This window comes from Temnothorax nylanderi, unplaced genomic scaffold, assembly GCF_030848795.1.
Source record: "Temnothorax nylanderi isolate EJ_2023f unplaced genomic scaffold, tnyl_v1.0 TNYL_tig0275_pilon, whole genome shotgun sequence".
Classification (NCBI taxonomy): Eukaryota; Metazoa; Arthropoda; class Insecta; order Hymenoptera; family Formicidae; genus Temnothorax; species Temnothorax nylanderi.
In genome coordinates, this window is record NW_027249337.1 from 110,663 (window position 1) to 124,074 (window position 13,412).

Genomic DNA, 13,412 nt, shown 5'->3' on the forward strand with positions numbered 1-13,412 from the left:
TGTCTCTCTAATTTCGTTAATTGAGTTCTAGTTGCTAATGTTAATGTTACGGAATAATCTGTGTAATACTGTAACTACTTAAGAGTTTGCTATATTACATTGCCTGGAGATAGTGTATCGTATATCGAAGAAAACATTTCTCTGAGTTTTATATTTAACATTTTAATATAGAAACTAATTAAGTCGAACACTTCTTTGTAGGTGCAAAAACACTATAATCAATTTTTATAAGATATTATTATTATTAAGAGGAATTATTTGACCAAACTGACGTTTAATATTGTAGTATTACATTAATTCGACGTTTCGACACTAGTTTTGTGTTCTTATCAAGAGTTTACTAAAACAACGAAGTCATGTTACATAAAAAATATATCGCACAAGGAACAAAGAGCGGAGAAAAAGAAAATATATACCTGTCCCATACTAAAGATTAGCCGCACATAGATTTCTTGCAGTTTTAACACTTTGTCAATTTCAATGTGAAGGAGCCGCAATCCATCCTTAATTAATCGTGCGATGTAGCACCGAGTTAAGACATAACCGGAACAGAGACATGTGAGAACAGCCGTTCCGAGTCGAAGGACGGCGTCAAACTAATTTGAAAATACAGAATACGCGAGTGGGTCACAGGAAGAAAAACATACACACGAAGAGAAAACTATTATGTAGATCTTATAATTCGGTCATATAACGGATTAAGATTTTCCGTGTCTTTTTTGAGATTGATCGTATTGTTGTGTTTTTTAATATCAAACATCTCCGCTATCTCTCTCTTCCTCACATTTCTCTCCCTATGCAAAACTTCAGCAGTGGACCATTTAAAATCATGCCCGTGCGTCAGTCGGTGCTTGCTAACTACGGAGCGCTTACTCTCATCTTTTTTAATGTCACTAAGATGCTCCTTCACACGAGTTTCCAGGTGTCTTAGTGTTTGTCCTATATAGGACACATTACAGTCGTTACAGTCAATTTTATAAACTACACCTGTTTCCTTCATGTCGTCAAGTTTATCTTTGTCACGTTTTATAATTGAATCAAGCTTTTTGGGAATCGTGTGAAGGACATCCAAGCCACATCGGTTCAAGGTACGGCGAATATTCTCGCTTAAACCCGGGCCTTTACATAAGGAAACACTAGATGTCTCCGGGCATCGAAAGTGTTGCTGGCATTACTGGAGTCGATGATGTCCTTGCGATAATTTAACTCTTTTAACCTCTTGTTAATTTGCTTATCAATAACGTGTTCAGGGAAGCAGTTATTTATAAGGATGTCCCTTACAGTTTCAATGTTGGAACTATAAAATTGCGTGGTCGACTAAGCTTGTAATCGTGTTATTCTTGTACTTTAGTGGATGATTGGAAAAATAATTGACGTATCGGCCCGAAAACGTAGACGCCGTTATAATAGAAATAAGAGTTATATTATCTGTTGTCCATTCCTATCGGGAAGCTGAGCCGTCGTAGTTTCGTCAGGCAAAAGTAAAGAACATCTTACACAATTCAAAAGACCGCAAACGTAAACTTTAGCGTCACTTTTTCCAAGAAGAACAGAAAAGTCAAAATGATGCGCATTAGAATCTTTTCGTGCTTTTTTAAATATACGTCATACATTCACAAAAAGAAATTTGCAGTAAGATTATTGAGTTAAAAATATTTTACTATATATAGTTACCAAGTAGGATAATAATAAATACTTAATAGAATAATCGATTCAATAACAATTATAAATATTATAATATTACCAAATTTTAGTCGCACGTACGAAATGTCTAAATTTAAACGTTAGTAAAACACAATAAGATGATTTTTGTTTTAATCTGCACAATTGTCAATGTTTTTCAGAAATATAATAAAATAATATTTTAAATAATATAAGGTACGTAGGAAGTCTGGGTTTTCCCGCGATAAAGTTTTATAGATAAAATGTAATTATATACTGCCTCTATTTCATGTTTTTTAGTAATAAAGTAATACCTTAATTGTATAGTATAAAGTGCAAAAAATCTGGTTTCCCCATAATAACATGAAGTCTAATTTTGTAGATAAAACTTACAATTAGATGATTATATACACTGCGTCTATTTCATATCTTATAATCACGTCTGGAGCATGGAGCATGCATATATGTATAATTACAATATAACATTATTTATTTAGACATTTTATTATTTAATAATAAACTTATTGATTGAATATAATTTGTATATTTGGAAACATAAGTTTATGATTTGAAAATATAAGCTTATGATTGTAAGCTTACATCCTCGACTTGGCTTGGTATATACCGATAAATATTGTATACATAAAATTTCAATAGTTTTCGTAATATTATCGCAATATTATCTATCATATCGTGGTCCAAGATATGTATATATATATCCTTAAGAGGATTTGCTGTTAGATAAATATCACTTGTAAATCCTGTTATGTCCTTTGACTCTAGATACAACGTGATGCTCTAGCCTATTAATTTTCATATTTCCATAATTCATCAATGCAACGTTATCGGGCGTTTTTACATAACTATTACTTTTATTCTCACATCAGTCGATAATTGCAGTTATAAATCACAATACACAATCGCAGACACGGCCGTCATAAACTAATTAGCAATATCGCGGTATCATTATTCATATAATAATGGATAATACAATTATGTTATTCATACAATTCGTCATTTGTATACGTAATATTTGAAAGACATAAAATGCATCTCTCTCTATAAATCTGACTTATGAGTTTTACTACACACTTGATCACGTTAGAGATTAACTGTGATGTTTTTATATTATAATATTAAAAGATATTTTCATGCTTCTTTTTGAGGACACAGCAATTGACCATGAACACGAATGACATCTAAACACTCATTTATTAAATTAAATGTCCAAATTAAAATTGTGGCCCACGTAAAATATCCTTTAGCATCACCGAAGAGTCGAACAATTAAAATTAATTTCCAATAAACTCAGGTAAATAAAATTCACTGGATTTTCAATTAATCGCTTAATAATTCACTTGCATTCGGAAAATTAAAGTCGATTCCGTCATGTCTCGTCCTAATTATTACTAGGGATCATAATCCAGACTGAACTTCCTTAGTAACTAACATAACTATACTAATCTTTAAATACACTTGGTACATTGCACTTATGGACGGACATTCGCTTCAAGTCCGTACAGTTAGGCTCGCCAGGAAAAGAACGCATGGTATTTCTCGGCCTAGAAATCGATGATTAACGGTTCCTATGTATAAATAAAATCTCTCAAGTCGATTAATCAACGCAATTGTCGGAATAATCGTTCACATCCTACATATTTACAATTATAGAGAGCGACGTGCCACGGAATTGAGATATATTCTGTACAATAATAACAACAATAATAACAATAACAACAATAAAATATCTGATTTGAGAAAAAAATCAGAAATCATTCTGCCTGGGTATTATTACAAAAGTAACTGTTGCGTTACCAATGATAATTATTATATAATTATCATATAAGATAATTATTATATAAGATACACCTTTGACAATTACGAAGATATACATGATATTTAATACACAACTCTGTACTAATCAATTTTTATTTTTATTTTTGCATGCATGTTTGAAAAATATCTCTTTATCGTCTTTACCCGATTCAAATCAAAATATTAAAAATTTCTATTTTTTCGACGACAAGAGCAAAATTCAAACTTTGTTTCCTAAAATGTCATCATTTTTTTATATGAACAGTAGCGACACATGCAGATAAAAAAAGTTCTTTTTTTTTCTTTAAATGAGTTGAGATCTTCAAATTGCATATGCTATCAAGAAGCGTCTTTTAAAACAGGGTGTGCGTTTTATTACAAAATAAAACTTTTAGCGTTAAAAATATTAAGTAATAGAAATTTGGAAGTTTATAAACAAATATATACGTTAAATCTCAAACTACTATACAATATCCAATTATATTCTTTACAAAATTTTCGTGAAATATGCCTTAAAGGTTTATTTCTAAACAGGAGTTTAAAACTTCTTTAAAACAACGTTAATCAATTTTGGGATATTATTTTAAATAATTCCCAAATTACTTAAAAATATTCCCAAATTTTCTGAAGACGACTTAAACGCATCACATTCATGTAAAATTATTTAAAAATAAGAAAATTTATTAATCTCAATATAAAAATTTCAACCAAACTCGTCTCTCCTCCAGTTTTGGTCTTCGATATTCCACATATACATTGCGAGTCACACCGAGCGCGCGGGCACGCGAATAATATCAACATAATATCTTATTATAATCTTAGGGATGCCCAAAAATAATAATCCCGTTATTTAGGGAATTTGAAAGAAGATTTCTCTCTTTAAACATCGATTAGTAAATAATCTTAAAATTAGATTTTAATTAATTTTTAAATTAATTCTTATTTTATTTATATATTTTATTCTTGTTTTGCAAACAAATTCTAATTAAAAAAATAGTATACGTACGCAAATACAATTTAAATATATCTAAATTATGCGACGTTGGTCTACTTATGAAAAGTAGCAAAAACTTCTTTTCTTTTTTAATAAGAGAAATTCTTGGGAATCCCTAAAATTCTGCGCCAATCACAAATCAGCAATGAAATGAATTGTGTAAATATCAGCAAACTTACAAGTAATCTAAGAGTTCACATATCACAAATTAATTTCACGCTCTACCTTAGGTAACGTTTAATTCTTCCAACAATCTTCACAATCCGATCGACGTATCATTACGTAACATTCAGCGTTCTAACAAAATACACACGCACCCTGTTTTGTATTTATTTCGTGATCACCATTTTGTCTTATAACTTCGACAAAGTTCTGTGTTTTCTTTTTCTAAAGAGTAATATTAGAATACCTCTGTCCTTAAATCAGACAACATTTGGCATCTTCGTAGTTGATTTTCTTCAGCCAGCAACCTGCACAGCTATCTGTCCGTGCGAAAACCTTTTTTGGATAAAGGTCCTTTCATTTTCTCATGCACACACTATTCGCTAACCAAACAACCGACCCTCGTCAATTGACGTCCATTTTTGCAGATCTTCGCAGAACTTCTGCTTCACGTTGACTCTAATACGCCGCCGGCGAGTTTTGTCGCGTACAAGTTTAGTGCCTTTAAAAAAGAAAGTTTTATTTTAGGGTGACAACTTTGAAACGGTGTTATATATATTCTATCTAAATTTGATAAAAACTCTAATTTTATTTCTTATAAATTTTACTTTTTATACTAAAAAAAATAGGCTATCAAACAAATTATTAAATTCGTATGGTTAAATTAGGTTTGAGGAAGACGCGCATTCTATTTTAGCAAGACACGTGTTTTCGTGTAGCGATTGATAGCATCGAGCATCACCTTGTATATGAAAGCATATTGCTCCTTGGTCTGAACTGCGCCAGCCCGGTCTCTCCTGATGGTGTAAACGACCCTCGGCACATCCACGGTCCTCGTAATTTCATATTGTCTAATTCCTAGGTCGAGGGCTATTAACGTGCCAGTGCGGCCTGTGCCAGGACTACAATGGACCACGATGGGCCCGGGGCCACCTCGCTGGAGTGCTCTCGCCTCGAGGAGCACCGCTATTAGGCCTGTACCGTCTGATTGGACGCCACTCACCGGCCATAGGTACCAGATGTGGAATACCTCTCGGAACGTATTGTTCTCCAGGTTCTGCAAAACATATTTAATTAATTGCTGCCGCTTGAAAAGATTATCTTTGAATATTTGAACTGCTATACAGCTACCGCTGGAGTTATAATTGGATCATTTTCACAGAGATCTCTCTTGCGGTATATTATACTTTGAATTTCATTAAGAACATTATTTACTTTGTATTCGATATTTAATTATAATTAGACTGAAGCGAAGAAAATTTAATAATAATATTGAGAAAATATAATTAATAATTGAGTTTATAAAATAATACGCGTTAGTGATTAGATTCCAAAGAGGTTTATCACCAAGTGGTTCGTAACTAGGAATGTTCTTTACCTTCAGATGAAGTGTAGAGATAGCGTACTTCTCCTTGGCTTCCCGCTTTTTCAGGGTGACTTGGAAGTCACCGTAAAGCCGATGACAGTCCGTTACCTCCGAAGGTGGAATGTATTCCGTACACTTCTCCACTTCGTTCTCGACGAGATCGGTCAGCATGATAATCACCTTACACTGTTGCTCCCAGATCATTCGCCAAAAGTCTGTAACGGTCGACTCGATTGGCGCTTGGCACGCGATATAGTACTTTGTGGCGTTCTTAGGCCCCTAAGAAAAAGACGTGCGTTTTTAAATCACATCCAAGAGAGTTGAGATTCTATACAATAGTATCTGTAATTATTTCTAGATATCTTCTAACAGTGAAACTAAACATCCTTTTCTTCTTTATCGAGTTTCAATACGTTGTGTCTAGAAATAAGAAAATGAGGAATTAACTTTATTTTTCTCTTCAATTTATAATTACTAATATTTAATCACTAATGTTAATATTAATATAATACGTTACTCATAAAATTATCAATTAAAACACGAAATTACTTTTCTTTACTTGGCCGGAAACTTCAACCTAACGTGTCTGTAGATATCAAAGAAATGCAATTTATCTCGCATTTTTTATTTTAGCATTTTAAATTAAAACTCACTCGTTCATTGATTACTGCTACGATTAATCTAACATTACGGGACGTTCACATAAAGCAATCTTAATTAATGATATTATATTTTTAAGAACGGCAGAATTTTTTTTATAGATAATTGTCGTGCGCGACCAATCACGCTCTATTCAGACGTGCAATTGTGTTTCCGGAGTATTACGCGACCTTATCGACAGTGGAGCGAAATTAATTACACGTCAGGCTGCGTTCCATCGACCACATTCGGCGCGCATTAATGCCTGCACGCTCCGCAATTGCAAGACGTACGCTATACACGTTGTACATATACGGTGGTGTATATATATAAGGTGGAAGCGTATACGAATGCCGGCTCGATTGTATCCGCGATATGAAGCAATCCAAAGGCGGAAGCGATACTGCTTGGGTACGCTTATTGATCGATCGATTCGTTCCTAATAGAAATCTGGTCCGTTGCCACGTCGAATCCCACACGGAAGCGCGTCTTAACGCATACGAGATAAATGGGGATTGCTGCCGGGCGCCGCAAGAGATGATACTTGGGAGAAGAAAAAGAAGCACGATTCTCTTGCGTGTTTCTACACTTTTTCCTCTGGCCTTTTGTTTCTTGTACGAAAATATATTGTAGAAAAATAAATTATAGAAAAATTTCCCAAGCGATAAATTGAAAATTGCTCAGTCGTCGTCGCATCTTGAGTTTATTGGATAAAATTGTCCGTCGTGTAAATCGTTACGACACCGTGCACATAACACATTCGCGACATCCTCCTGCGATTTATGCAATGAAGGAGATTACGCGTGTGCGCAGGTTTTTCTTCGAGTATTACTTTTATTGCAGATTGCCGCTATCGAAATTCTTTCGTGAACTAAACAATTGCGGTGCGTTTTACTAAGATGAATCTAATTAATATTGATGCGAGATAGTTCAAAAATCAGTGAATATCTCAATAAAGTACAGTTAAAATAAAACATTGTACTCTCGAACTAAAGAAATATATATTAGTGAAAGATAAACTGAAAAAATTTTAGAAAGGCGATTTTCTAACACCAAATTTATGATTCAAAACAATTTTAACTTTTTTTATTTTAAGACAATATTTATCGAAAGCTATCCTTGAACTTAATCGTATCAATATTAAGACCCCTTTAGATAATTTATAACTGGAGATGGAATTAAAATAGAATTATGTCTAGAAATTTATTATATCATAGATCGCCCAAAGCGTGCGCTGCGAAAAAACTTTCTATGCGAATTGTATCAGTATCTTTTACTTTGTTATTTATTATTCAATTAGGGTGACCAATTCTCGATCAGCCAATTTCGGGATATCAATTTAAAAAAAATCGGGACATTTTTATTGGTACATTAGATTAAAAAATACCTTGTAATATTAACGCATCCCGAGAGGAATACTGTCACAACTAAAAAATTCACAGTTTTCAGGAGAGAAGAAAAACAAATTTAATTCAATTTTTTTGAATTGTGAGATAACTATAACGCAATTACGATTATGATATTTTGTTATAATGAAACTTATACTGTTTCTTAAAGAGGACTGTTGTGATTTATTTGTCAATTTTTTTATTATTTTTTAATATAAATAATCATTATCGCACAGAAAAAAACAGTAGGTACATATATACGGTTCTCTTGCTTATATATGCGTGTGGTCCGCGCTTTATTTCTACCAAAGAGAAGCCTTTCTACCATCACTGCAGATTGGCTGAGTATTATGTTTTCAATTCAACGGACCTGAATTTTAATGCGATCTATTATTATATTTTATATTATTTATTTTGTTATATAAAAAATCGGGACAAATAACGTCCCGTCTACGGTTTTTTTGGGATGCTTTTAATGAAAGCTGAAAATCGGAATGTTCCGGAAAATTCGGGATGGTTGGTCATTCTATGTACAATATATTTCATCATATATTTTAGCGAGGGAATGTATAAAAAATCATCATTTTAATTTCTTTAATCTCTTTATGAAATTGCGAAGCTTGTCTGCTTTTCAGGGATTTCTAATCCTTTAAAATGTATGAGAAGCGTACGTATATTTCACAAATGTATTCTCGTAACCTTGTGCACGCGAGATGATTAGACCTCTTTGACTCCGTTTTGTGAAGCTTTTGAGGCTACAGAAAATGAACTAGTTATATTCCGTAAACAATTCCTAACGCTTCCGCATCTGAGTTCCCAGCTTGCGCGATACAATGCACTCACTTTCCCGCGGCGACGCGTGTTACGCAATATTCCATTCCCACAACCGCAAAAACGCTTTGCTACTCTTTAACACTTTAGCATTCACTGTGATGACGTGGCTGACGTAATCTGATCTCGCATATAAACACTCTATTATCCTAATGACATAGATAGATAATTATGCAATTCTCCCATGGTCCACATAAAAGTAAAACGAGTATAGGTATATAGATCGCATTTATTTTTCACTCGACGTGTTGCTCGCTATTGATTTGCAAATTAATTAATTCACATTACGCGGAAATGTGAACCCGTAATTCAGGAACCTAGGTGTAAATCATGCTCGAATTCGAGCTCGGGTTTATGGTTTTATGTTTCTCACGTCGTAAACGCCTTCAACAGCAATAACTCGCGTGCAGCGACAAAGACGTATATCCCTTGTGAACAACGCGATACGTACGATTCGAGGGACATACACGCCCGCGAAAATCAGCTCGAACAAAACGTCTCACTTACCCGCACGTAACTAGCGTTGATGTACTCGGTCAAGGCGTCATTGTTCAGCCTCTGCAACGGTACCCTCGTCTCCGGAAGCGGTATCACATTTGCGTACCTGTTCTTCACCTCCGCGCCCGGCGGCAGCTCGTCTATTTTCGCCGAAACCTGGGGTATGCCCGCGAACTCTTCGTTGATTGCGTTAACGTCGTTACAGAAAGATGAAAGCCCGGCGAAATTGAGGGGATGAGAGGGAATGGCGCTCTGAAATAAGAGAATACCTCTCATAGAAAGCTTTGCTCGTAGCTTCGCTCGTGCAGAAGAGAACGCTGTCTTACTTCCTTTGACCGAGCGCTACGTAGGAAATAACTCGATATCGATTGAAAAATACTTCAAATTTGCCAATTTTCTAAATTTAATTAAGTAAAAAGGTATATATATATTAAGTTGGGGAAAGTTCGACCTTCAACTTTAGTAAAGTGCAATAAATCAAAATACATTTGGAAATATTGATAATATATGTGCAATTTCTTTCTCTTTTATAATAATTGTACTCATCGTTTTATACTTATAAATCAACATCAAGGCCGGTATTCTGTGATTGGTTTATGATATCTTAAGATTGTACTTGAGATGATCTTAGATATAAAAACCGACAATGAATATCGGCCTAAAATTCACAAAAATTTCTAACAAATGTGCAAATAATTCTTTGTGTAATTAACTTACACAAAGTTAAAAGCTAGCTACTGTTAAAAGCATCTAGATGCTTTTCAGATAATATTTTATTGATACGCGTCGTTTTATAATTAAACAAAGTACATGGTACCCATGAAAATTAAATTTGTTCTAGAACATAGATATTAATTGTAAATGAAATTGACGCAGGATCTGCTGTATTTATTTAATAACGTCTGCAAAATTCTAATAAGAATCTAAGGGTCGCTCTAACCTGTTGGTAAACTAACTAATAGTTAAATCATATACATGTTTTTGTTTTTCCTTTAAATTAAACAAAGATAGACATATGATTTAACTATACTATTGGTTTACCAACAACTGGCTTGGAACAACTGCTAAGTCAACTAACGGCAACCTAACGGCGGAAATCAAACAAAGCGGCAATAGTTTATTTACTTTAATGTGCCGATCGAATCTATACTGCCAAGCTAGCCTGAATACTGCTACTCTTTTGCTACTTGGATACAGGCGATATTATTGCATTGCACAATCGTTTACCTGAACGATTAATTTAGATCTATACTTTCGTAACACGTAACAGCTATAAAGAAAGAAAATTATTGCTGTAATGTAATAGAAAATATATAACTGTATGTTACTAAAAATGCATTGTTGGAAGAAAAAAGTTGTCTCTTTATATAAAATGTGCCATACGCACACATGTTCTCAAAGTAATATCAAAAAATCTCTATTAAAAAGAAAAAAAGTTTCTCTGTTATCATAATCGATATATTTAATGACGCCAGTTTGTATTTCTCACAAGAAAATATCTTTAAATTAATTTATATAACTTATTAACTTAATGTAGCTAAGGTACATATGCATAGATCGAAATATCTCTGATGTAGTAGGTACACTATAATCATCGATTAGACATAAGATTAAATTCCTAATAGCACAATGAGAAATTCAAACTTGAAGTCTTGAAGGCTTCTACGATTAATCTTCTCGAACTTACCGAATCTTCGAAAGTCGGGTTGCCGTAACTTCTCTTGGAGGATCTTGCCGCACCTTTGCGCCTTACGCTATTGTACGCCGAAACGCTGTCGAGGCTGTAGGCGTCCAAGGATACCGGCCGGCACCGTTCACCGTAATTGAACCTCGTTTGCCTCTTTCTCATTATGAACTGCAAGTAGATACACCTAAGGTTAGCGGCCGTTACGTTCGACGAAACGAAAAGCAAAAGCCGATATAGCGATCTTCTACTGTACACAACTTTGCAACTCCGCTCTGTATAACAATACAACTCGTCTACAAATACTCACGATATCCCGAAATGCGGTGGCGGTTAATTTAGTGGCCATGCACTGAATCAAAAACTGCAGAGTTCGCCAGCGTGCAAAATATATTTACAAACGATAAAGGTGTGCCACTTATAGATTAATTATAATTTCGATTTAAGCAAATCAGTATATTGGAGAATTATTGTATAATTACGTGTTTCTCTTATTTCATCTTTAACAAAAAATGATTGTATAAGAAGATCAATTATATTATCAGTCAGATCAACTATCTGATGCAAATTATTTTACGTAATTCCCTTACGTTTTTAAATATAATTTATAAAGCAAAAAAAGTGAGGCTGCTTTAAATAGATATAATGATTGGCCGTCAGCGTCGATCGAATGCAACAATTATAATTGTAAATCACGCATTCTCTGATAAGTCCTTTTCATTGCAATTAAGCAACGACTTGTATTACCAATTACGCCACATGACCGACATATCTGAAAAGAGATCGAGGAAATCTCGCGACGGTCAGCAAAATAGAATAAACGTTATAGCCGGGCGGGCCATTTCGACATCGTCATTCGCATGCTCGACAAAAACCGCGAGAAAACACGGCGCAGCGACGCTGATGAAGTGTGGAACGCCGTTTGCCAGTCAATCTAATCAGCCATTCAAGGCTGGACAATCGCGTGTGCAAATGACATTCCATTTCTTCCGGTAAGAAGACGCGCGACGTCAATTTTCCTATATCGTTAATTACACGTTACTGCAAATACATATATACGCTTCACAGTATTGCCCCACGCATGTCTGCGCGTTCGATTGAGCGCTTTTCAAAATAAACCGTATCGATTTTAATTCCGCGATTTAATACCGTATTATAATCATCGTTATTCGTGTTCCGTGATCATTACTATTTTTAATATTTTACGATATTACCAATTTGTATAATTAAAGGCGTATTTTTAGAAAGCTTATAAAAATTATAAGCTTTCTAAAAATGCGCTTGGTTTTCTTTTCACGTCGTAACACATTTTTTCACGCAAAATTTGTTTGTTTAATACAGTTATCTGGCCTACTCATTAAGTAAGATTGCTTTTGTACACGAGAGTACAGTTTCGAAAATGAGATAGTACCGTTTTGTATTTCCTGAGGCCACCAGTAATTTTCTTTCTCTTCAATATTAATTGATTCGTTAAATTTGGTTAGTTCAGATTCCGCTTGGCGTTATACGTTCATTAAAATTAATTGTTGCACGCTGTGCAAGAAGCATGGTATTAATGTTACTGATGGCCGAAGAAAACGTAGTAGATCTCATAGCGATGCTATTATCGATATAATAACAGAACATGTTCCAATATTAAAGTTATGTAATACGAGCAATATTAATATAACCATCATTTTTCGCGTTTAATGATGTTGCCAACATCTAATAGACTCAAATTTTTTCCTATTAATTCTTATACATATGAATAAAATATCTATTACACGAGTATAATTTGCAAGCCTCTTGATTTCTCGTGAAGAGATCAACTTGCATTCCACGTGAACCGCAACCGCGCGTGTGCACGCGTATTATTATACGAATAAACGGAACGTGGAGATAAGCGCAACTGAAAAAAAGAACCATATAATAAGCTGCCATTATATCTAATTATAAGCGCAAAAGTAGGAGGAAAAAAAACTCGTTCGTGCCGCGAAATATTATGCGCGTGCAGAGCGCATTATCTTCGTCATCCGCGCGACGAAGACGAGAGAACATCCTTTCTCTCACCTCCTAGATGAAAACATATATATATATATATATATATACAGACATGTGATGAGCGTATTACGTACACTAGAAGAGAATTATGAGTGTGGACAGATGGACGGGCGAACGGACGGAGATGAACCGTACACATGTAAACCTCCCGTGAACGGAGGTTTATCGCAAGCGCGACTTTTAGCAGCAGAGGATTACGTCAGCGAGCATAGATTTTCGCGGACCTGCGCAGCTGTCATCTTGAAATATTAGTATTTCCTGCTTCGATTTCTCAGTAACGTGCCGCATAATGTGTGAGAACGGCAGACAAAAAAATGCATGCGACACACATTT

The 13,412-nt window shown here is 34.5% G+C and overlaps 1 protein-coding gene across 3 annotated transcripts in view; it reads right to left on the bottom strand.

Annotated features, from left to right (window-relative positions):
* Nucleotides 1-2,147: 2,147 nt before the first annotated feature.
* Nucleotides 2,148-13,412, bottom strand: part of LOC139780388 (uncharacterized) — a 55,872-nt gene continuing 44,607 nt past the window's right edge. For all 3 annotated transcript variants that reach the window (XM_071719013.1, XM_071719011.1, XM_071719010.1), the window contains exons 6-10: nucleotides 11,043-11,210; nucleotides 9,365-9,607; nucleotides 6,012-6,278; nucleotides 5,376-5,690; nucleotides 2,148-5,135 (exon numbers count right to left, since the gene is read on the bottom strand). In XM_071719013.1, the coding sequence (XP_071575114.1) occupies nucleotides 5,082-5,135; nucleotides 5,376-5,690; nucleotides 6,012-6,278; nucleotides 9,365-9,607; nucleotides 11,043-11,210 (1,047 nt within the window). In that variant the 3' untranslated portion in view covers nucleotides 2,148-5,081. The remainder of the gene's footprint in view (nucleotides 5,136-5,375; nucleotides 5,691-6,011; nucleotides 6,279-9,364; nucleotides 9,608-11,042; nucleotides 11,211-13,412) is intronic.